General features: G+C 35.8%; 1 protein-coding gene across 5 annotated transcripts in view; it reads right to left on the reverse strand.

Annotated features, from left to right (window-relative positions):
• Window positions 1-26,142, reverse strand: part of LOC100242759 (probable LRR receptor-like serine/threonine-protein kinase At1g56140) — a 70,576-nt gene that overhangs the window by 19,728 nt on the left and 24,706 nt on the right. For all 5 annotated transcript variants that reach the window (XM_010647664.3, XM_010647663.3, XM_002270940.5 and 2 more), the window contains 9 exons: window positions 8,616-8,687; window positions 8,435-8,506; window positions 8,258-8,329; window positions 8,033-8,104; window positions 7,816-7,887; window positions 7,627-7,698; window positions 7,419-7,490; window positions 7,248-7,313; window positions 6,842-6,904 (listed from right to left, as the gene is read on the reverse strand). In XM_010647664.3, the coding sequence (XP_010645966.1) occupies window positions 6,842-6,904; window positions 7,248-7,313; window positions 7,419-7,490; window positions 7,627-7,698; window positions 7,816-7,887; window positions 8,033-8,104; window positions 8,258-8,329; window positions 8,435-8,506; window positions 8,616-8,687 (633 nt within the window). The remainder of the gene's footprint in view (window positions 1-6,841; window positions 6,905-7,247; window positions 7,314-7,418; window positions 7,491-7,626; window positions 7,699-7,815; window positions 7,888-8,032; window positions 8,105-8,257; window positions 8,330-8,434; window positions 8,507-8,615; window positions 8,688-26,142) is intronic.

Raw genomic sequence — 26,142 nt, forward strand, 5'->3', positions numbered from 1 at the left:
ATACAATCAATAATAGTTGTAAATTACCTAAATCATGGTTGTAAATCATAGCTATGAATATATGTTGACTATAACAACCTAACTTATCAACTCGATGGAGCCAAAAATAGGAAAGTCTTATCCCTTCATAAAAAAATGCAATGGGAGTGTGGGAGGAAGTCCGAGAAACATACTCACATCTAGAAATTTTTTCTTTGATATTTGATCGAAAATCAAGTTGTGGCAATTCAAACAAGGGGATCATGGTGTGACTGAGGATTATAACAAGATTTTGACTTCATGACAGGAGTTGAATTTGTGTTATGAAAAGGAATTGAAAAACCTTAGGAATAGTGCGAGGTACATGAAACAAGTAGAGAATGTTGGAACCCTAAGGATAGTGCGAGGTACATGAAACAAGTAGAGAATGATAGTCTTTGTTTACTTGGCGAGACTCAACAAAGACCTTGATGAAGTGAAAGGTCGAATTCTGGGGAGAAGACCATTGCCATCTCTCCAAGAAGTTTTTTCTTAAGTTAGAAGAGAAGAAGCTAGAAGATCCGTTATGATGAACCTTGAGTCACCAAGGGCTAGAACAGAATTTAATAGTTCTACTCTTATTACTAAGGGTTTCGATCAAGGAGAAAAAAGGAATTCTAAAAAGGGTGATGGACCATGGTGTGACCACTATAAGAAACATTAGCATACTCGTGACACTTGTTGGAAGATTCATAACAAGCTGTCAAATTGGAAGAAGAAACTTGGTGGGGAGAGTCATGCCTACCAAGCTAGAAGCAATGAATGAGGGCAACAACCTTCCTTAAAAAGATCTCCTTTTACTAAGGATCATATGGAGCATTTGTACAAACTTCTTCAGTCTTAGGTCTCTTTAAATCAATCCCCTTCTTGTTCCTCAGCCCAAAAAGGTAATCACCTACTTTACAACAAGGCCATGAATGTGTCGAGAATTTAGGAATATTGTTGTTATTTTTAGGAAAATGGATAAAGTTTGATATTTATTTTTAAATCCAAATTTTATCCTTATATTTATTTTTAAAATTCAGATTTAGATATAGTTAGTTTCTTGTTCTATTTTTTAGGAAGTTCCTATTTTCTAGCTAGAGGAGTCTCTATATAAACTTATATTGTATTCTTTGTATTTTATTCAAAAAAGAGGATTAATAAAAATATATTTTCCTCAAAGCCTATATGGTATCAGAGCATAGGCTCTTTGTCAAAAAATTCCCACAGTGAAGACGACTATGACTAGGCCAGAGAAAATTCATCCTCAATTACAATCAAAGTTTTGAAAGGTGCTTTCTAGGCGCGCATTGAGGCGTGCTTTGAGGCAAGGCGTTTTGAAAATGCCCGAAGGCATTGGAAAAAAAACGCAAAACACAAAAGGCGCACACATTTTGGCCTGAGGCGCTTCTGAGGCGAAAGCTGCGTATGCCTTTTGACGCCTCCCTCAGTGAAGCAAGAGCCTTTTGTTTGCTAAGGTGGCCAATAAATAAATAATAAAAAATAAAAAAATTGAAGAAAAACCTATTAAACCCCAAAAACCCACTGAAGAACAAATAAAAAACGATTTTGAAGGAGAAACCTAACCCTAGCTCTCCTTCCCTATGACGAACTGAATATCAAAGAAGAGACGACGAAATTGCAACTCCTTTCTCACTTTGAGTTTCTGACGACATCTTCTTGCTACCTTGTACATTCAACAACGATGCGGTGTGAAGATAACTGCTGCATCATCTCCAAATTTTCCCACAGGTTGGTGTGAGACTGGTTCTCATCTCTCCTTCTTGCTCTTCTCTCAATTTTGGTTTCACTACTAGTTTTTGAATTTTTTTGCTCTTCTCTCTCATCTCATTTTCTAACAACTCCACTCCCAATTTCCACAACATTGACCATTGTTCACTAGTCAGACTCCACTCAAATTTTCTACCCCGATTTCTCTTAGAATTCTACCAATACAATGTTCTATTTTTTTACAAAAAAAAAAAAAAAAACCCAATTGTTTACAAAAACAAGGCAACAAATAGTGAATAGTGATTTTGGTAAAAAATTATTTTCTTCAATTTTGAAAAAAAAAACTTATTTGTGTTATTTACTTTTTTTTTTAAAATCACAAATTGTAAAATTAAATTTCAAGTCAATTATATCTTCTTATTTTTGTTAAATCAATTTTATTATTATATATAAAATTTTGATTATTATTATTATTATTATTATTTTAGAATGAGTTCCTCCGATTCAAGAACTTCACGAAAAGATTGTGTGGAAGTATGCTATTGAAGTTTCCGAGGAGAAATATATAAGATGTAAATTTTGCAATCAAAGATGCACGAGAGAGGTCAATAGACTTAAACATCACTTAGCCGGAACTCATCATGGTATGAAACCATGCAACAAAGTTAGTGAAGATACTAGATTAGAGTGCAAGGAGGCATTGACCAACTATAAGGATAAAAAATAAAAAAGAAATGAATTACTCCAAGAAATTGGTATGGGTCCAACTTCAACACATGAGAGTGCCTTTTCTAAAACAATGGGGACATTGGGGACATTGGGGAGTGGAAGTGGGAGTGAGAGTGGGAGTATAAGTGGGAGTGGGGAACCTATACCTAGGGGACCCAATAACTAGGGGACCCATGGATAAATTCACCACTTCACAACCTAGACAAAGTACTTTGAATTCCAAGTGGAAGCAAGAAGAAAGGAAGGAAGTTTGTAGAAAAATTGATCGATTTATGTACTCAAAAGGGCTCCCATTCAATATGGTGAATGATCCTTATTGGGTTCCTATGATTGATGCTATTGCAAATTTCGGGCCTGGTTTTAAGCCTCCATCTATGCATGAATTGAGGACATGGATTCTTAAAGAAGAGGTGAATGACATAAACATCATGATGGAAGAACACAAAAAAGCTTGGAAGCAATATGGATGTTCAATTATGTCAAATAGTTGGACAGATGGAAAAAGTAAGTGTCTTATAAATTTTTGGTGAATAGTCCTGCTAGCACATGGTTTATGAAATCAATTGATGCATCTGATACAATAAAAAATGGAGAATTGATGTTCAAATATCTTGATGAGGTGGTTAAAGAAATTGGAAAGGAGAATGTTGTGCAAGTTATCATTGATAATGCCTCTACTTATGTGAATGTTGGAACGAGGCTTATGGAAAAGAGGAGAAGATTGTAGTGGACTTCTTGTGCTGCTCATTGTATTGATTTGATGTTGGAAGATGTTGGAAAGCTAAATGTTCATGCTAATACACTTTTACGAGCTAGGCAAGTAGTGAAGTTCATATATTGATTTGATTTTAGAGGATGTTGGAAAGCTAAATGTTCATATATGAACATTTACAAAAAACCATGAACTTATTCGTCCAACAATTACATGGTTTGTTATTACATTTCTTACTCTCCAAAGTCTTTATAAGCAAAAGCAAGCTCTTATAACAATGTTCTCCTCTGAAAAATGGTGTTCAAGTACATGGACCAAAAAGGTAGAAGGTGTAAAAGTTCGAAGTACAATGTTGTTTGATCCAAATTTTTGGCCTCATGTTGCTTTTTGTATAAAGACTACTATTCCATTAGTTAGTTTCATGAGAGAGGTTGATTAAGAGGAAAGGCCAGCCATGGGTTATATTTATGAGTTGATGGACTAAGCAAAGGGGAAGATTGCATTTAATTGTGGAGGCAAGAGAAAATATGGCCCAATTTGGAGAAAAATAGATGCAAAATTGACTCCGCAACTTCATCGACCTTTACATGCAACAAGTTATTATCTTAATCCTCAATTGCGATATGAAGATAAGTTCTCTAATGTAAATAAGGTGAGGAAGGGATTATTTGAATGCATGGATAAGATGTTGGATTATCAGGAACGTTTAAAAGTTGACATTTAGTTAGACTCATAAGACCAAGCAATGGGTGAATTTGGAAGTCATGTTGCAATTGATTCTCAAAAATTAAGAAGTCCTACAAGTTGGTGGATGCGTTTTGGGGTTCAACACCGGAGTTGCAAAAGTTTGTTATTCGAGTCCTTAGCCTTACTTGCAATGCTTCAGGATGTGAGAGAAAGAGAACTTTTGAATCGGTAGTACTTCTATTTTTAAAATTTTTATACATAGGTTTCTATTCTAATGTGAGAGAACTTTAATTTCTTCTTAACACATAAATTTGTTTCTTTTATTATTTGTAGATCCATACAAAAAAGAGAAATAGGCTTGAACATAAGAGGTTAAATGCTCTAATATATGTGAAGTACAAAACTAGATTAAAAGAGCAAAGTCTACAAAGGAAACAAAATGTTTATCCAATTTTGGTAGATGAGATTGATTCAGATGATGAATGGATTGCGGAAAAAGAAGCTCCCCTCCTCCTACTTGATCTTTGTTGGCTTAAAGATAATGAGTTATTCAATGTTGATGTCATTAGAGTTGTGTCATCCAAAGACCAAGAACCTCAAGAGTTATCGGCTTCGCATTCCAAGAAAAAGAAACATGATGAATTTGCAAGTAAGTACTAAAAATTTTTAAGTTATAAATGTGACTAAATGTATTAATGAACTTATAATATTTACACCTAATTAATACTTTATGCTAAACAAAATTGGTGGCAAAGGCAAAGCGAAGGAGATGAATTTGATACCAATTCATGAAGATGAAGAGTTAGATGAAATGGGAGGATTTGATAGTGGAAACCTTCCTACTATTGATACATTGGATGAGGATGATGATGACATTGGAGATGAGGATTTAAGTTGAAACATTTTAGTCATATGTGTTCAATTCTATTTGTTATTTTGTGACTTAGTTGTGGTTTTTTTGTGAAAGTTTAGAACTACTAGTAAGGTTGACTCTATTTTCTATCTTGTAACCTTGTTGTTGTTTTTTGTGAAAGTCTTAAGCCCATAATGAAGCTTATATAAACCCTCTTAGGGGCTTAGGGCTATGGTCTTCCACTCTCTTTTTAGAGATTCTAAAGAAAAAACCCTAGCCCTCCCTTTTAGAGAGAAGACCACCCTTCTCTTGTGTCAAGATTAGTGAAAAGAGTGATTGGGCAAAAGATTTTCGTGTCTACAAGATCTATGACACCTATAGAGTTTCTTCATCAGATTAGATTTGATCTAGAACCATCCAGATCACAAGTATGTTATCTGCACTCTCTAGATGTATGTTTTTAATGGTTTTTATTACCAAGTTTTTATGCTATATTAGATCTAAAGAGCCCTAGGAATAGATTGCATACACCCTCAAAGATCCAAGGTTTGAAATGGAGATATCCAAGTTTCCCTACAAGATGGAGAGCAATTGAGTTCAAATCAATGGCCCAAGGAGTCTATCAGCTACTTTGGATAAGGATGAAGCTCTCTCAATAGGGAATGAAGCTGGAAGGTCCTATGAAGTTATATCGTGACAAGAAGTTATCCATAAGCAATGCCCATAATCTTGTCCATCATGACCAAACTATATATGTGGAGATAGGTTGGCATTTTATCAATGAAAATTGGGAGAGCGGAGAGATTTGTATTCCCTATGTTGCTTCCAAGGGTCAACTTATAGATTTTCTTACAAAAGTGTTATTGAGTTCTACATTTCAATCTATTCTAGGCAAGCTAGGAATGGGAAATATATTTGACCCAGCTTGAGGGGGAATGTTGCAAAATATTCAGGCTGATATTTCTCCACATGTTGAATATATGCAGGCTGAAGTGTAGGCTGTAAACATGCAGGCTGATAGTTCTTTCCTAATTGTATTCTTGTTGTAAATATGAAGGCTAATATGTAGGCTGTATATGCTCCTCAAATGGTGGCTAGACTGATTTGATTATTTCCTAGAATAATTCCATACAGCTGTGTGTATATATATTTGCATGATTTGACTTTATGACTTGATGGAATAATTCCACATAAGACAATCTGACTTCATCCCAACATAAAGTCAAATCATGCAAGAGGCCATTTTGCCATGTTGTACAACTCTTTGTTGGTTATCTTCTTTACATTGGTTTTTCCCCTTTTTTTTAAGCAGAATCTTCTCTAACACTGGTTGTAGCAGCAAGAGATTTTTTACTCTTGTACTATGATCCAAATTCACAATGAAATTTCTGCCGTGAACTTGGTACTTGTCTTCACTATATTGCAAGATTCAAAATCTAAAAAGTTCTGGTTTTTCTATAGCAGACCTGGAAGTATGCTTTCAACCATAGAAGAAAATATCAGACCAACCAATGAGTTCCTGTCACCAAAACATCCAATATCTACACTCTCAAACACAATGTTCATCTTACTCTAATCAAACATCAAGAGAGTATTCCTTAATCAATGACAAAAGCAATCATAAAATACCCAAGAAACTTTGCCTCAGGGCCAGCTCTCAAACTCATACTAAGAGATTGTAAGGCCTTATTGGTGAAGTGATTGACACAGTTACCTAGGCAACATCTTCAGTTACACTCATGTGACATAACTTCTATTTCTCTTCTTATTTTCTTTACTTGGTTTTTTCATTCTTCTTTCTTTTCTTTTTTTTTGGGTGGGGGGTAGAGAGGAAGGTAGAGTTCATCAGAAAATAAAGATCATTACAATGTCAAAATTCAATCCAACGGACACAAGAATAAGAATAGCATGCAAAAAGTATGTGCTTCAAAAACTTTGCACTAAACAAACTGTTAATTGGCAAAATATCTGAAATGAGGATAGCGATTTCCAAGTCCAAAATTTGCTAGATCCAGTACGTATTCAAGAAAAATAAGGGAAGAGACAGGTTTATGTGAGCTGCTGAGGAGAATGTATACAATCTAGATCTAAGATAAAACAAGACATGCATCATGACTCAAGAGACATACAATTGCAAACCTGACTTAATCCATGAAGGAAAACTTCCTGATATCTCATTGTATGTCAAATCTCTGCATGCAAAAACATATTAGCAGAGTTAGCAGGTATAAAATGCACCGAAATGTATTTCAACATCCAATAGGAACTGCATCAGTTCAATTTTTTCTCCAACTCTCTTGGTGAAAGTACTCAAATTCTAGGATTGACTAGTTAAATAACAGAGCCACATCACAAGTAATAATAAATAGTCATCTACAAGTACAGCTAACTAATGCTATACTGGTAAAGGAAAGAGGTAAAAGGAGACACAGCATGCCCATATGAACACAAACACATGCACATAGGAGCATTTTATAGTGTGAAGTTACTGGCTGTGAAAAGCCAATAGATCAATCTAAGAAAACAAGGGCTTACATAATTTGAAGTTTTTCACTCTTTTGGTCAGGCAGAGTTCCTGACAGTCTATTATTTCCAAGAAACCTGACCATCAAAACGGAAATAGAAGAAAAAATGGAAGACAATATTACGTGAATAGCATAAGCAAGATCTTCGAAAAAAAGATGGAAGGGCTTATTTGATTCTTACAAGGAAGTAAGATTAGTCATGTTGAACAATGGACTTGGGATTTGACCTGTTAAGTTGTTGAAACTCAAATCCCTGCAACAGTTGGAAAAAAAAAATAACAATAAAAAATACAGAATAAAAAAAATTAACAAACAAAAAGAAACATAAAACAAAAGAAAAGTTGATTAATAATGTTGGCATCTGAGTGTAAAATGCACACAAAACTTACAATCTTTCTAAACTTGGGTATTCTCCAATAGAAGATGGAATACTCCCAGAGATCAATGCATTCCTTAGAACCCTATGCAAGAACGAGGAATTGACTTAAATCAACTAATAAAACATATTTAAAAATAATAGAACAAGGAAAGAAGAAAAAGGAGGTAAATATGTCTATAATAATGGAGGACTATCTTACAAGTCGGTTAAATTCTTCATTTCCCTGATGAAATCAAGAGAAGAGCTCACATTTGATAGATCACTTATTCTCCTACATGAGTATTCATGACCATCAGTAAAACTAGTTTTGTCTGTGTTGTGTGTGAACATGCATGTCTACATATGAGCATGTGTGTGGAGATAGATCTAAAATTTTAAATCAAGAATTTTGAAATGATTATATGAGGAAAACTCACAGAGACACCAATGAAGTCAATTTAGAAAAAGTTGATGGTATTGGACCTTCAAGAGAGTTCCCTTGAAATCTCCTGCAAGAGCATTTGAGAAAGTTGATATTAAAAACCATACCTTCACTAGGTGTAACCATACAATATGATTAACTTTTGCAGAGGAATACAAGATATCATCTACAAAAAGTGCCTTCAAAGACAAAATCAATTATGTTCTTTCTTATTGCTTACAGATTCTGGAGCTTTGTCCAGTTCCCGATGAAGTCTGGTATCTTTCCTGTGATTGGGGTGTCTGATGCAAAACTGAAACCAAAATAGGTGATTCATACTAAGCTGGGAAGACATAAAAGCTCATCTCTAAAGAAGAACACTTGATAAAAATAAAGTGTCATGATCACAGAATTTTACAAATCTCGCACGCGTTGCAAGTTAGCAAATGTTGAGGGAATCTCACCACTCACTCCAGAGCTGTCTATGTAACTGTTGAATTCACAAAGAAAAATTACTTTGAATTGTATTAGCTCAATAAAAGAAATATCATCTATTATTTTTATACACATACTCACACAAAAATAAAAGAAAACTTTACATTAGCTCAAGTTTGGGTAGATTTCCAAGTTCTGGAGGGAGAAATCCAGAGAAGTTATTTGAACCAATGGACCTGCACAGAATAATCAAAAGGGTGCTTATCCCAAAAGTCATCAGGATCAATAGAAGCTTTTGAAGATAAAGGTTAAATAGGTGTATCCTTTTATGAATGATTGATAGCATGTTATTGTCTACCTTCTTCTTAAAAGAAGAATAAGAGGGAGGGAAGGATGGAGGGAGAGAGAGAGAGAGAGAGAGAGAGAGATCTTTACGAATGGCCTTGGCTGGTGGCTGGAAGGATTCATTCGATTTTATTTTCAAATGTTTGATATCTTTTAAGGATCATCACTACAATAAATGAAAATTCACAATTGAACTGCAAAATTAAGAAACTTGGCTTGCATAAACACACACTCCCACCTATGAAGAGTACATTATGTAGTTATCACCAATGGTTTGACAAAAATGAGCTGAGCACACTTTACACAGCAAACCACTAGCTATCAAGAGCATAATTTCCTTGTGGAAATAAAAGGATAATTAGTGATTCAGTAAAATAGGACAAAAGGTACTTGAATTATTTTTTCCAAACTTAGAAGTGCTTTCATTAATTTTCCAGAGATAAATGCTTCATGCACAAAAAATCTATACCATCAACCTATGCAAACTAAAAAACACCTGGACACTTCTGAAATTATTATGACAATAAGTGTTTGCTTTAAAATGAAAAATGAAAAATGATGTTCATATTAGCTTGTATAAATTCTATCACATGCTGATGTAAGATATGCTAAATTCCAACTGGCTTAGCTGGCACAATTCAGCTAGTAGTAAAAAATCATTCTTGCTCCATCCACCACCAAAAGCACATGAAAATAAATAAATAAATAAAGGAATGAAAGTTCCACTTCACTTTCTAGTGTGGTTCAACCAGTAGCTAATTCCTAAATATAATTATTTTAACACATCTCAACCAAAACAATGTCACCAACCTAACCCCATCACTGCTTCATGAAAATTCGCTTCTTCCCACTTTACAACAGCACTGGTGCCATCACAAATTCACACCATCACATGACTGCATTGTTTCCCACATGCATTCTGTGCACTTCATCCTATTGTAAACTATGAGCTATCTGTAAATCTTTTGCAAGCTTCACAACTTTAAGAGAAGATAAAAAAACTCAAGATTGTTTGTATTTTCTGGAATAGCTAACACTGCCTACTAGGATATAGCTGATGGGTATAAACAACCAACAGGTAGACAAAAAACTTCAAGACTATCCACACCTTATACACAAATATTAGCCATTGAATTAGCTTATTCCAGAACAAATTAAAATCTAACCAAAAGCACCAAAATGAAAACCATGGTCATCATATCAGTAACATGAAAAGCACAGATTGAGTAACCAGAAAGGTAACTGACTGCAGTAGGATGAAAAGTTTTATCATCACATCTCTATCTACATCTACTTTTAATGACAGAACTGCCTGAAACAACTTTCTACTGGCAGTCCAAGCACCCTACCACCTTCTTTCTGAATATCGAGCTCCCAGTCTGATCTAAGGTTTTTGCCTGCATTCTTCTAAGGAAAGTAGGGAAGCCCTGGCATAGACTCCTTATCAAAGTCCTAGACTCTCACAAGGTTAGCTCTTAAGAGAGGGAATTGGCCTGAAAAAAATCTGTGCCACAGCATACACATAATTACAAGACCTTATCTTTTCAGTTTAAATGTAAAAAAAAAAATAAGTGACTAAAGATAAAAGCATTTGAGTAACCTAAAACTACCCAAGGACACTATAGAAAAATGATTTTTGGATCATCACTAGGCCTATGGCCCTAGTTTTAGGCCTCCAAAGAAGGGACTTCTGCAGCATTAATCAAATATTTACGTTTTCAGTAATACAAGTTGATTTAAGAGGAACTCTTCCTATATATATTTGTTGAAAAGAAGGCTATATGCATTTACATAACTAAGAGAATAAAATAACAGGAAGGAAAGCAGAATATAGAGAGATACTAAACATACAAACCATTTGCTTGAATCTTAATTTGAACTAGTATAAAGTGCCCAGACATTCCCATTAGCATAGAATCCATAGATACTTCTAACTACCACCTTATTACCAAAATACAAGTCAATTACTTAAACTAACTATTGAACTTCTAGTCTTGAGATTATTTTACACATGGGGCTTCCCTAGATTAGTTTTTGTAATATGCATTACACAGGATAAGAAAGATCATATACAATGAAGGATGAGAACCCAAATATTTTCTATCAAATCAGTAGTTGAGTAACTATCACTATAGCCAAAAAGTTTGAAATTGGTAGAGGATGAGTAAAGTAAAACAAAATGAAGTTTAACTTGGATGTAACAAGGAATTCTTTTGCCCTCCTTCAAATGAGTTCCCAATGACGCTTCTATAATTAGCTAATGAACCCAACTCCAATGAGAATATCCTACCTTGTGCATGTCAACTCTCCTAAACTCTTGAGAAGTGGTCAGTGCACCATTTTTCCTTCTTCATGCTTTGACAAGTGAACACAAAGATGAATTGAGAATGAATTTCTAATTCATATTGCTACTATGTACATATAATCATATTTATAGATACAATGGTCTAAATCCATTTAAAGGAATAACCTATTCACAGGAAATAATTCAAAGAATAAAATATTCTCAATATGGACGATACTTCCTAATTTTTAGAAGTGAATTTGAACCAATCTTTCCACACTCCCCCTTAAGCTCGCTCAAAAATGTCTTTCATACCCAGCTTGCAAGTTCGATTGTAGGAATATAAGGCATGCATATCAGTCCACCATCTAAACTCTCTTTCATAAAAGTCTTCGTCAACTTCTACGTGTTTGGTTCTATCATGTTGAACCGGATTATGTGCTATATTGACCATTGCTTTATTGCCACAATAGAGCTTCATAGGCATAGGACTTGTCACTTTGAGGTCTTCAAGTAACTTTTTCAACCATAAAAGTTCGCAAATCCCATAAGCTACAGTTGTAAATTTAGCCTTTGCACTGCTTCAAGCTACCATAGTTTGCTTCTTACTTTTCCAAGTCACTACGTTGCCTCCAATAAATGTACAATAGCCTAATGTGGACCGTCAATCTATTACACTTCTTGTGTAATCATCATTGGTGTAAGCTTCAATCTGAGTGGTCATGATTCTTGAGTTGTAAACCTCTTCCAGGTTTCCCTCTTAAATACTTAAGAATTCAATAGGTTGCTTCGAAATGTTCTTTCCCTAGTGAGTGCATAAATTGACTCACTACACTCATTGCAAACACAATGTTTGATTGAGTATGAGATATAAATGAATCTCCCAACTAACCTTTGATACTGCTCCTGATTCACCACGTTATCTGCATTTGTTGGTTGTAGTCTAAGATTGGGCTCCACTGGGGTTTCTACCAACTTGCAACTAACTAAATCAATCTCTTCAAGCAAGTCAAGTACATACTTTCTTTGTGACACAAATATTGCCTTTTTAGACCTTGCAAACTCCATGCTCAAGAAGTATCTTAGGGCTCCAAGGTCTTTAATTTCATATTCTCTTACAAGGAACTTCTTCAAGACCTCTAGTCCCCCCACATCATCACCGATAAGGATAATGTCGCCCTCATATACAATAAGTATGGCTATCTTACCTATAGTTGAGTGTTTGTAGAATAATGTGTGATCAACTTGACTTTATCGGTATCCACACCTTTTGATAGCCTTGGTGAATCAATCAAACCAAACTCTAGGTGATTGTTTTAGTTTGTAGGGAAACTTCTTTAACTTACATACTTTTCCAACTCCAATCATGATTCCAGAACCTGTTGATAGGGCCATGAAGACCTCCTCCTCTAACTCTCCATTTAGAAAAGCATTCTTCACATCAAGTTGATGCATCAACCAACTCAAGGGATCGCAGTATTCGAATCAAATTAACTTTTGCAACAAGAGCAAAGGTCTTTCGATAGTCAATTTTGTAAGTCTGGGTGAATCCTTTGGCTACAAGCCTTACCCGCCTTGCCTTATACCTATCAATGCTTCCATCTATTTGGTATTTAACCATAAACACCCATTTACAGCCCACGGTCCTTTTATCTCTTAGCAATTCAACAATTTCCCAGGTATTATTCTTCTTAAGAGCTTTCATCTCTTTCAGGATTGTCATCCTCCATTCAATGTGACCTAAGTTCTGAGAAAGTCTATGGAATGAGACATACTTTGCAATAGGATGCATAGTGCAGAATGTGCTCCCTTTCTAAGTGCAATGAGAACACTAAGGCCATGTGAAGCATTGTCTAAACTACTAGTTTTAGGAATTGAACTTGGGTTTGGCGAAGAGATATCTATTTCATCCAGAGGGTCATCATTCAAAGGATTTGCTTGGCTTATGTTTGGTTGTGACTCTGTGTTCTGATCACTTTTCCTTCAAGAGTAGACACGCAGCTCAGTTTGAGTTTCTTTTCGAATGGTTCTCCCCCTGCATTAGAATCTATAATGCTTGGTCCATTAAGTAAAGGCTAAACAATGGGTAACATTTTTTAGTAGGATTTTTATGGATCACTCAGTAATGAAATGGGTAAGAGTCTCATCTCTTCCCAAAAGGATCTTCTCTCTCAATACTCTCCCCCTGAAGATGATTTTTGGTGAAGTATGGTTGGTTTTTGAAAAATGTCACATTTATAGTCACAACAAGTTTCTTTGAAATAGGATTATAGCATTTGTAACCTTTCTATTTAAGAGAATACCTAACAAATACACACTTTTCTAACTGAGGATCAAGTTTAGAACGATTTTGTTTGTGGATGTGGACAAATGCAGTGCAACCAAAGATTTTCAAAGGTAGAGAAGTAAAGATGCAAATATGTGGGAAGATGGCCAGTAATGTATTTAGATGAGTGGCAAATTTCAACATTTTGGTAGGCATCAGAACAGCCTCATCCCACAAGTATTTTGGGACCCCCATAGTGAACATTAGCAACCTAGCCACCTCAATTAAATGACGGTTTTTTCTCTCAACTATACCATTTTGTTGTGGGGTATCAAAACATGTGGATTGGTGGATAATGCCCTTTTCTTTAAACAATCTACCAAGGATAGAGTTGAAATATTCCTTCCCATTGTTAGTTCTGAAGACTTGTATTCAAGTATGGAAACTGAGTTTCAATCCTGGAACAAAACTCTTTAAACACTCCCTTGACATAAGATTTTTCTTTTAAGAGATACACCCAACGAACTCTGGTATGGACATCAATAAATGTAATAAACCACTTGGTTTCGATTATGTTTGTGACTTGAGAAAGTTATCATGCATCACTATGAATGAGGTAAAATGATTTGGATTCTTGATAAGGATGAGGTGAAAAATGAATATGGTTATGTTTAGATAACTAGCAAACTTTGAATTGAAACATCAAAGGATTCAAATTTTTTAACAGGGTTGTAATAGTTGTTTCAAATAAGAAAAACTAGGATGACCTAACCTATTGAGCCATACCATTATTTCATCTATAACAGGAATAGAAATCACACCACTACTCGCAGCTTGAGCTTGTCTACCTTTAAATAGGTTGTTATCAAAATAATAGAGTCCATCAATCATCCTAGCACTGCCAATCATCCTCCCCAAATGTTGGTCCTAAAATTCACAATGAGAGTCACAAAATTTTGCAAAGCAGTTAGAATCTTTGGCTATTTTGCTAACTGACAGAAGGTTGCAAGAATCTTTGGTTATTTTGCTAACTGACAAAAGGTTGCAAGAAAGATTAGGAACATGGAGAACAGATTTGAGAACTAGAACCTTTCCCCGCAACTAGAGACAAATTGTCATTTGCAATTCGAATTTTTAAGCAACCAAAACATGGAGAATAAGTAGTAAATAAGTGAGACTGACTAGTCATGTGATCAGATGCACCAGAATCTATGATCCATGGTGCTGAATTTAGTGAGCTAGTGAATGCACTGCCTGTTTGCAAATATTTTAACCAAGATCATTGATCCATCGTGCTGAATTTAGGTTGCAGGCCTTTGATTGTATGTTGCTGCAATAATTTTATTTGTTGATGCAGTAGCATTAAGTGTTAAATTCTCACTGTTGGTAAGTTTTTTTTCCCCTCAATAATTTTACTGATTGAGGGCAGTGGCTCTCTTGCTAGAACACAACCTCTCACTTCATCCAAAATCCACGTTTTAGACCAGCTAAAAATTCCATAAGACAGTCCTTCTTCACAATCCTTTGATATTGAGCACTGTCTTCAGCACATGACCATTCAAGGTCATAGAACAGGCCAAGTTCCTCCCACAACCTTTTCAACATATTGTAATAACTTGTTACAAACATATTCCCCTGTAATGTATTTTTATATTCGTTTTCAAATCATAAACTTGCGAGGAATTGCCCAAATCTGAGTATGTCTTGCTCACTACATTCCATGGTAGTTTGGTAGTTTTGAGATACATATATGTTTGGCCGATCTTCGATTCCATAGAGTTAACGAGCCATGATAAAATCATAGAATTCTCTACATCCCAAACATGGTACGTAGGATCATCAAATTTTGGGGCTTGTTTTGTACCATTCAAATAGTCGATCTTACCCCTTCCTCTAATGAACAGCTTCACAGATTGTGATCACAATAAGAAATTCTGTCCATTCAATCGACAAGTAATGATCTGCAAGATTGGACTTTCAGCAGCTCCAATCGATGAAATCTGACCATTCTGAGAAGTCTAAATGTTGGAGGAGTCCCCTGAGGTTTCATCAGAAAATACTCTAAGACATTGTAGCAAAATCGTTTAAGGAATAGAAAAAGAAAAGAATCTGGTACACAACCAGATTGAGAAAAGAACCAAAAATCTGGTAAAAGACCAGATAAATGCTGAATTTTTTTTTTTTTTTTTTTTATTTTGTGAGCAGTCAGCCAAAACACTATAAAGTCCGTCCCAGGGTTTAGGGTGGTTTTGATACCATGAACGCAAAAATGAATTGAGAATGAATTTCTAATTCATATTGCTACCATGTACATATAATCATATTTATAAATACAATGGTCTAAATCCGTTTAAGGGAATAACCTATTTACAAGAAATAATTCATTAAATAAAATATTCCAAAATATTCTAAAGAATAAAATAATCTAAAATATTCTTAATATGGATGATACTTCCTAATTTTTAACAATGAACCTGAACCAATCTTTCCACAACAAATTCCATAACTGTGTTGACCAACTTGCGATGCTCATCTTACCTTTATTAAGGACTTCTACATTATGTTGCTAGAAAACGAAAATCCTTAAAACTAGTTGCTTCACTTCCATGCTAAGGCAGTAAACCATGAACCTCATGCAGATCATTTCAATCTAATGAGTCAGTGCTTTCTTAAACTCATTAAAAATCTCTAGATTGTTGTTTACAAAGATTAAATCGTTCATAAACTAACAAACATGCAACATAACACCATTTTATTCACCTAAGAGAGGGTTTATGCTGATGAAGAAACTTACTAAATTTATTTTCTTGGAAGTGTTCATAAATCTTCTACTTTTTTTTTTTATCAAAAACAAACATATTCATTGATATGAATTTAAAGGTATGAATGAAAGAAGAAGAATCCTTCCAAACTACACAAAACTGATCAAAAGAAGAGATAGAGAAAACTTCTCTAAAAGAGTAAGGGTAGCCATACATCACTAGAGCACCACATGAAACTATAGAAGGAAAAGCAACTCAATACCCCTCAAGGGCGTAAAAAATCCTATACAAAAAGAACCTGATGCATTGCTCCACTCTTTGCTAAAAGATTAGCAATATTATTAGTCAAACAAGGAGACCAAGAGAAAGAAGTCCAAGGTTGCTATATAAGAAGTTCTTCCTTTAAGGGGTTATTTCAAAAAGTATATTTTGCATTCATTTGATGAATTTTACGTGTTGAACCAGTAAAGAATTATTAGACTTAAAGTTCCTAAATGAGCTATAGAAGCAAATAACTCATCATAGATAAAAATATTAAGTGGTAACATTCTTACTGATTTGGAGAGAAATTTTTTGTATACTTACTTCACAAATTGTACAATATTTATAAGAGAGAAGAAAAAGCTATACAAGGATTAAAAAGCTATACGAGAAATAATCTAAAACAAATCCCTATAATCTGTTCCCATCTTGCAGCCATAATAATAATCAAATTCTTATAATCAAGGAGCTAAATATGATAGCTACAAATACGCTCCTTGCTTATGGAAATTGAAATAATCAATCCCTAAAAGAAAGGGTCAACTAGAATCAAATCTTAAATAGAATCAAATCTTAAATGTGGAGATCTTTGAATATACTTGTCAACAATCAACACTCCCCCTCACATTAGAGCTAGATGTCTTGAATGCCTAGCTTGTCAAGTATTACTTGAAAGTACCTTTTGATACTCCTTTTGTTAAAATATATGCAAGCTAATTCTCGGTCTTTACAAAAGGAGTACAAATTAATCCTTGAGTCAACTTTTCCTTGATAAAGTGTCTATCCACTTCAACATGTTAGGTAAGATCATGCTCAACTAGATTGTGGGCAATACTAATGGCAGCTTTGTCATTACAGGAAATCTTCATTGGACCCTCAAAATTAAAGCCCAACTCCTTTAATAAGGACTTCAACCATAACATCTTACATATACCATGAGTCATAACTCTAAATTCTACTTCACCACTTTATCTAGCCACAACAGATTGTTTCTTGCTACACCATTTGACTAAATTACTTCTCACAAATGTGCAATATCCTGAAGTTGATCTTTTGCCCACTACAGATCATGCCCAATCAGCATCTCTACATCCTTCTACTTCCAAATGGCCATGTTTACAAAATATCAAACCTTTACTAGGAGTAGATTTTAAATACCTGAGAATTCTATGTACAACCAACATGTGTATTTCAAAAGGAGCATGCATGAACTAGCTTACCACACTCATTGCAAAATCTATATCGAGGCGAGTATGAGCCAAGTACATTAACTTCCCAACTAATCTTTGGTATCACTCTTTGTCTACTAGTGCATCCTATAAACTTTCACCTAATTTATGATTTAATTCAATGGGAGTATCAACAGGTTTACAAGCCAACATTCCAGTTTCATCAAGTAAGTCGAAAATAGAATCAAAGATCCCCAACTTCGACCTAGCAACTTCAATATCTAGAAAATATCGTAGAATGCCAAGGTCTTTGATCTCATATTTTGAAGCCAAATATGTTTTTAGTTTACAATTCTCCTCACTGTCATTACCTGTCACCACAATATCATCCACATACATGATCAAGGCAATAATGTTCCCTTCGAATGCATGGTTGAGAAATAGAGTGTAATCAGACCGGCCTTGATGATATCCATACTCTTTCATAGCTTGAGTAAATATACAAAACCAAGCTCTATACAAGGACTTCCTTAATCTACATACCTTACCCCTTTTTATTAGGTTAGCAAAGCCAAGAGGAAAGTCCATGTATACTTCTAAATCTTCATGAAGAAATGCATTCTTCACATCAAACTATTGAAGAGGCTTATCTATGTTAACAACCAAGGATAAAAGGACTTGAATGGTATTTACCCTTGTCATTGATGAAAAAATTTCCTGATAATCTACCTCATACGTCTATGTATAACCTTTAGCTACTAGTCTTGCTTTGAACCTCTCCACAGAACCATCTACCTTATGTTTCATTGTGAATAGCCACTTGCAACCAATTGTCTTCTTTCCCTTTGGTAGCTCAACTAGTTCCCATGTATCATTTTTTTGTAATGCTTTCATTTCTTCAACCATTGCAACTTTCCACTTTGGATTGTCAAGAGTGTCCTGTAAGTTATTAGGAACAAACACAGAGGATAACTAGTTTGCAAATATTTTATAAGATGGAGATAAATGATGTGAAGACATATGATGAGAGATAAGGTATTTTACAATACAATTTGCAAAACCATAACAAGATGGTGGTTTTCGCTCTCTAAAAGGATAATAAGTTTAATTCTCAACAATTAATTGAGTTGACTTTTCAATGGAAGTATCAATAGAGAGCTTAGGAGAAGGAATTACCTTAAGATTACTTGTTATAGGAGCATCTGATCAGTCATTGGGTGATCAAGAGGTGGTTGAGTCTTCTCCCTTCTTGAATATACTAATTTGTATGGCTCAAGAAATCCTCTTAAAGTGGGTGCAATAGTTTTAGATGATGATACACTAGTACAAGGTAGTGGCGGCACATCCTAAGACTTCTGTCTTGAGAGAAGCATCTAAACCTCCCCCTGAATAGTCATTAGATCTTCAACAAAAGTAAGATCCATGGAAACAAACATCTTTTCTGAAGGTGGGTGGTAGCATGTATCCCTTTGTAGAGGTAGAATATCCTAAAAAGAATGCACTTGAGTGCCCTTGGATCAAGTGTATTCCTATTTTGTTTGTAAATATGAACATAACAAATAGAACCAAACACTTTAAGGGGGATATGAAGACAAGTTGGAATAAGATGTGTTTTAGACAAGGACTTGAGAGGGGTTTGAAATCGAAGGACTTTGAAATTCAAGATGACTCATAACAATCATGACTAGAGGTGCTAAAGGCAAATCCAAACTTACTTGTATTGGCTAAGTTAAGGAAGAATCTTTATGGGATAACCTTTGAGCATTTTCATTGATTTGATCTTCTTGGGCTTGAGAATATTGTGGTTGGGCCGAGGGGTGTGATTATGTATCAAAAGACGTGATGTGCTGTGGAATCTGAATTAAATCCTTTTTTATGAAACCATTCTAGATATCCTTTCAACTTGAAACATGTATCCCAAGCATGTCCTATCTTATTGCAATGTGTACAAAGTAAAGACTCCTTGCTTCCAACTTTCTAAAGTTAGAGATAACTGATGCAGTTGGAACATAAGCAATATTTAAGGATGAACTCTCCTATGAGACACCTGCAAGCATATTAGCTTAACAAAGCTCCTCACTCTAAACATAAGCATATGCACCACGAAGACTGGGAAGAGGATCCTACCTAAAATTTGAACTCTTATTTGATTAAAACTCATCAAGCCCAGCCAAAAAATTGTAGACCCTCTCATTCTCCATTTTCTTCTTTAGTTTTGTTGTATCCATGACATACTCCATATGACATGGCGGGAGAAAATCAAGCTCTAGCTGAATGGCTTGAAGAGTAGAAAAAAAGATGGTCAATGGCTTCCCTTGTTGTCTAGTCTCACATGCCCTGTGCCTAAGTTCATAAATTTGACAAGCATCACTATCATCAAAATATGTTTGAGCCACATCATCGTAAATAGCATGAACGGTACGAAGTCAAAGGAAAGTGGCACTAATATCTGAAGTCATTCAATTAAGAAGCCATGACATCAACATGGCATTCTCCTCCATCCAAGTAGAGAAAAAGAATCAGAAATAGCTGGTTGTCTCTTCCCTCCAATCAAATATCTCAATTTCCCCTTTCCTGTAACATACAACTTCACAAACTGGGACCATCCAGAGTAGTTCATTCCATCAAGTTTGTTAGAAGTCATCTGGACATGCACATTATCATGTTGAATTGTCATGGTAGAAGGAATAACTGGTGGTGCACTAGAACTAGAAACCTTTGCCACCAATTCAGACATGGATTTTTCAGTGGCAAATTCAAACAACAAGGATAGAAGGTAAAAGGGAATAGATCAATAGTAAAAGTTCAGACCTAATGATAAAAAAAATGGATTTGATAACATCCTGATTTGGAGAGAATTTTTTTGTATATTTACTTCACAGATTGTAAAATATTTATAAGAGAGAAGAAAAAGCTATACAAGGATTAAATAGCTATACCAGGAAGAATCTAAAACAAATCCCTATAATCTGTTCCTATTTTTCAGCCATAATAATAATCAAATTCCCATAGTCAAGGAGCTAAATATGGTAGCTACAAATATGTTCCTTGCTTATGGAAATTGAAATAATCAATCCCTCAAAAAAAGGGTCAACTAGAATCAAATCTGAAATCTGGAATTGAATATACTTGTCAGCAATCAACATTTCTATCACAGTATCTCGACTGCCACAATTGTTTATTGTTCAAATGATTAAAACAGAACCATAGCAGAAGAAATATTACAAAGAGAATCTCATATAGTCCATAAGATGCTCGGTGAACCTTTTATAGTCTCCACAAGAGATCACATTGGTTGTCTTCCTGGTCAACATGAACTTTATATAGTATCCATGAGATGTTTACTATCTTCATCCTGCAACTATGCAATAACTACAACTCTCAACTACCTCTAACAATAACAAAGTCTAGTCTTCAGCTTTTCTTATACATGGGATTTCTCCTAGAATACAATAAATAAGTAGCACAAAGAAGAAAGAAAAAATATGTAGGACATATTATGAGAATATAATAACTACAATTTGACCATAAAACTTTTAATAAGTTTACTATATCCCAAAAGTCAAGTTTAGTTGCAATAAAATATTCTTATTTTCTCTTTCTTTCATGGGTTCTTTTCGCTTGTTTCCAACCCCTACCACCCAACAAAAATATATGAGTAAATTCTACTAGGGCTTATCTCAACTCACTAATGCCCATTAGAATTTGAATGCATTAGCCCCTAACTTTTGAATATTGCATGTTCATTTTCTTGAATATAATTGTGGAATTCCGGGTTTATGGATGATTGTAAGATGAAATTAGAAGATATTACAGGCTATAATTAGAGATTTGCTAGCTGTAAATAGTTGTAGATTATTTTCTATAGATGGAAGATAGTTTCCTCTCTTGTGGGATCTAACAAAGTTTTTTAAGGAATTTCCAGGTTGTTAGTAATCTCCTATTTCCCTATAAATATATATATTTCTGCAGAGTAAATAATATGAAAGAAAATTCTCACAATTTTCTTCATGGTATCAGAGCAATTCCGCCTGGACCTATCACTTCTTTCTCGGTTTTAATCTAAAACCCAATTTTCTGGGTGCAAACCAATCTTCTTCTTCGTCCCAACTCATTGCTTCTTTAAGTTTTTTGTTTTTGAGTCTAGTCTCTCATAGGTATCACTTTTCCCTATGGCCTCGGAAACTAGCAGTAGCGTTACGGGAACCATGTTTGGCCAAGAACTCGTGAGCAATGGTGGTGCAGAAGGTTCATCATTCCTCATCACTTGGCACAAGTTAATTGGCCACAATTACCATCAATGGGCAAAGGCAGTTCTAATGTTTATCACAGGCAAAGGTAAGGATGAATACCTTTCAGCACTACTGAACTACCTAAGAAGGATGATAAAAGATTCAAGGTTTGGAACACCGAAAACAATCTGGTTATGTCTTGGATAATCAATGCAATGGACACAGAAATAGGTCAAAATTTTCTATTTTATGATACTGCACATGAAATCTGGATGGCAGCAAAGGAAACATACTCTGACAGTGACAATACTGTTGATCTATTTGACATCAAGGGAGCCCTACATGATCTAAGGCAAGGTGAGATGAATGTGACTCACTACTATAACACTCTTAGTCGTTTTTAGCAACAATTGGATGTGTTTGAGACCATGGATTGGGAGTGCCCAGGAGATGCTAGTCAATACAAAAGGATTATTGAAAAAGAAAGGGTCTTTAAGTTCCTATTGGGATTAAACAAACCCCTAGATGAAGTAAAAGGGAGAATCCTTGGAACCAAGCCTCTCCCTACTATTCGAGAAGCTTTCTCAGAGGTTAGAAGAGAAGAAAGCAGGAAGAAGCTGATGATGGGAACAAGGCCATTCTCCAATGTTCAGGAAGGATCAGCACTCATCTCTCAAGGCTGCACAAACATTCAAGAAGGAACTGCCCTTGTTTCCCGAGGATCTACCTATGATGCAAGGCAGAAGAAAGGAAGACCATGGTGTGATCATTGCCGCAGACCAGGTCACACCAAAGAAACATGTTGGAAAATACACGGGAAGCCCGCTGACTGGAAGTCAAACAAGGAGAAGGAAGCACGAGCATTTGTGGCAGATCCTGAAGGGAAAAAAAGAAGTGCCAATGATTCTACTCTCTTTAGCAAAGAACAAGTGGAGTGGCTGCAAAAGATGTTTAGCCAAGGATCATCCACTAACCCCGTTATCTCAACCGGATCCGCTACTCAGAGAGGTAACTTCCTAACTATTTTACACACAAAAACTGAAGATTCATCAGGTTGGATCATCGATTCGGGTGCCTCCGACCACATGACAGGTGATATATCAGTACTCCATGATTGTAGCCCCTGCCATGAGAATTACAGAGTAAGAATTGCTGATGGCTCTCTTTCCACCGTGACTAGTATTGGAAGAGTGATTATTTCCGAGACCCTAACTCTTAATCAAGTCCTTTTGGTTCCCAAGCTCTCATGCAATTTACTGTCAATCAGCAAGCTTACCCGAGACCTAAATTGTGTGGCTAAATTCTCTTCCTCTCATTGTTTGTTTCAGGATTTGGCTTCGGGGATGATGATTGGCAATGCTAAGGAAAGCAAAGGACTCTACTGGTTTAGGGCAGCTAGAAAACAAGACTCTCAAGCACAACATGTATCTTTCTCTACTCCTGATCCTAGGTTAAACCTATCTTTAGATTCAAATAAAGAAAGTACCATCATGTTACTGCATTATTGCCTAGGACACCCAAATTTTATGTACTTATCAAAGATGTTTCCAGCACTATTTAAGAACAAAAATCCCAAACTTTTCCAATGTGAGATTTGCCAATTTTCTAAGCATTGTCATAACTCTTATCCATCCCAAAATTACAAACCATCAAAACCTTTTTCCATTATTCATAGCGACATTTGGGGACCCTCTCATGTTCACAATATCTCTAGGGCTAGATGTTCGTTAGCTTTGTTGATGACCATACTCAAGTTACGTGGGTATTTCTCATGAAGGAAAAATCAGAGGCAGGTTCTATCTTCAAATTCTTTCATTCCATGATTCAAACACAATTTCAAGCTAAGATCCAAGTGTTTAGAACAGACAATGCTAGGGAGTACTTTAATGTTATACTCGGAAATTATCTTCTAGAAAATGGGATTATTCACCAAAGTTCCTGCATTGATACCCCACAACAGAATGGGATAGCCGAGAGAAAAAATCGACACCTTCTAGAGGTAGCCCGATCTATTAGGTTTACCACTCATATCCCAAAACAATTATGGGGAGAGGCTGTTTTAAATGCTACATACCTAATAAATAGCATGCCTTCTAGAGTCTTGAAATTTGATACTCCATGCCAAACCCTTTCCAAAAACTTTCCTCTAAATCGGATTATAACTGATATACCTCTCAAGGTCTTTGGATGTTCTGCATATGTTCATCTCCCTCCGCATCAGCGAAGTAAACATGATCCCAAGTCTGTCAAGTGTATCTTTATTGGTTATTCCTCTTATCAAAAGGGGTATAAGTGCTATTGTCCTTCCACTCGGAAAACCTATAACACTATGGATGTGACCTTTCTTGAGAATGTACCTTTTTACACCAAAACTCATATTCAAGGGGAGAATCCAGTCAATTAGCAAGCAGAATATCAGTTTTGGGATGTGCTCGTGCTTGACTTTAGGGTGCCAGAACCTAATTTTTCCAATGAACCATCTATGGCACCGGATGGACCACCATCAGAGTCATGTCAAATTCAAGGAGACAAGGAGTTCATTGGCAAAGAACTTCAAGTTTACTCAAGGCGTCAGAAGAACCCTAAACTGGTGGACCTACATCCTAAGCTTCCTCCTATGCCTTATCAAACTGATGACCCAAAATCAAATCCCACCGGAGTCATTCAAGGTAATATTGATTCTCCTGTTATTACTGATGACATTGACTCTATGGATGATCTCAATAGGCCCGTGGCCCATAGAAAGGGAGTAAGATCTTGTACTCAGCATCCCATCTCAAAATTTGTGTCCTATGAGAAGCTATCTCCTAATCTTCGAGCTCTCATCACAAATCTGGAGAGTATTGCTCTCCCAAACTGCATACAAGAGGCCTTACAACATCCTAAGTGGAGAAAGGCAGTGAATGAAGAAATATAAGCACTGCAGAAGAATGACACTTGGAAGATTACGAAATTACCACAAGGAAAACGCCTCGTGGGTTGTAAGTGGGTCTTCAATGTCAAATACAGGGCAGATGGGAGGATAGACCGGTACAAGGCAAGGTTGGTGGCCAAAGGATTTACACAAACCTATGGGATTGATTTTCAAGAAACTTTTGCACCAGTTGCAAGGTTAAATACAATCCGAGTCTTGCTATCCTTGGCAACCAACCTTGATTGGAATTTGCATCAACTAGACGTCAAAAACGCATTTCTCAATGGCGATCTTGAAGAAGAAGTCTACATGGAGATTCCTCCAGGCCTAAAACTCTCCAGTAGCAACGACCTAGTCTGCAAACTTCAGAAATCACTCTATGGGCTTAAGCAATCCCCAAGAGCTTGGTTCGAGAGGTTTACTAAGGTGATTAAAGGAGAGGAATTTTCACAAGGGAAATCTGATCACACTCTTTTCATTAAGAGATCGCCTGGTGGTAAGATTACAGTTCTTATAGTCTATGTTGATGATATAATTGTTACCGGGAATGACAAAGAGGAAATTTCCCGACTTAAAACAGTTCTAAGTAAAGAATTTGAGATTAAAGATCTAGGAACTTTGAGGTATTTTCTTAGCATGAAGGTAGCAAGGTCAAGCAAGGGTATCTTTGTATCACAACGAAAGTATACTCTTGACTTGTTAAAGGAAACATGAATGCTTGGATGCAAACCCTCTAATACTCCTATGGATCCATTCAACAAGATAGGCTCAAAAGAAGATATGGCTGCTGTTGACAAGGGAAGATATCAAAGACTAGTTGGAAGGTTAATCTACTTATCACACACAAGACCTGACATCAGCTTTGCAGTGAGTATGGTTAGTCAATTTATGAACAATCCCACCGAAGAACATCAAGAAGCCGTATATAGGATACTACGCTACTTAAAGATGACTCTAGGTAAAGGATTATTCTTCAAAAGAGTGGCAAGCCGTGACGTGGAGATCTTCTCAGATACAGACTGGGCTGGTTTCTTAACAGATAGAAGGTCTACTTCAGGTTATTATACCTATGTCTGGGGCAATCTAGTTACTTGGAGGAGTAAGAAGCAATCAGTTGTGGCATGGAGTAGTGCAGAAGCGGAAGTTCGTGCCATGGCCCATGGAATTTGCGAAGGGATATGGTTAAAAAGGCTGCTTGAAGAACTCCAGCTCGCTCCTCACGGACCTATGAAGTTGATGTGTGACAATCAAGCAGCAATCAGCATCGCAAAAAATCCAGTCCATCACGATCGAACCAAACATGTTAAGATTGATCGTCACTTCATCAAAGAGAAGATAGAGCAAAAGATCATAGAAGTGGACTACATCCCTACACGGAAACAGATTGCAGATATAATGACAAAGGTTGTTCCTAGAACCCAATTTGACATACTTCTCTCCAAGCTGGGGATGATTAAC

This window comes from Vitis vinifera, chromosome 10 (genome assembly GCF_030704535.1).
Source record: "Vitis vinifera cultivar Pinot Noir 40024 chromosome 10, ASM3070453v1".
Taxonomy (NCBI): Eukaryota; Viridiplantae; Streptophyta; class Magnoliopsida; order Vitales; family Vitaceae; genus Vitis; species Vitis vinifera.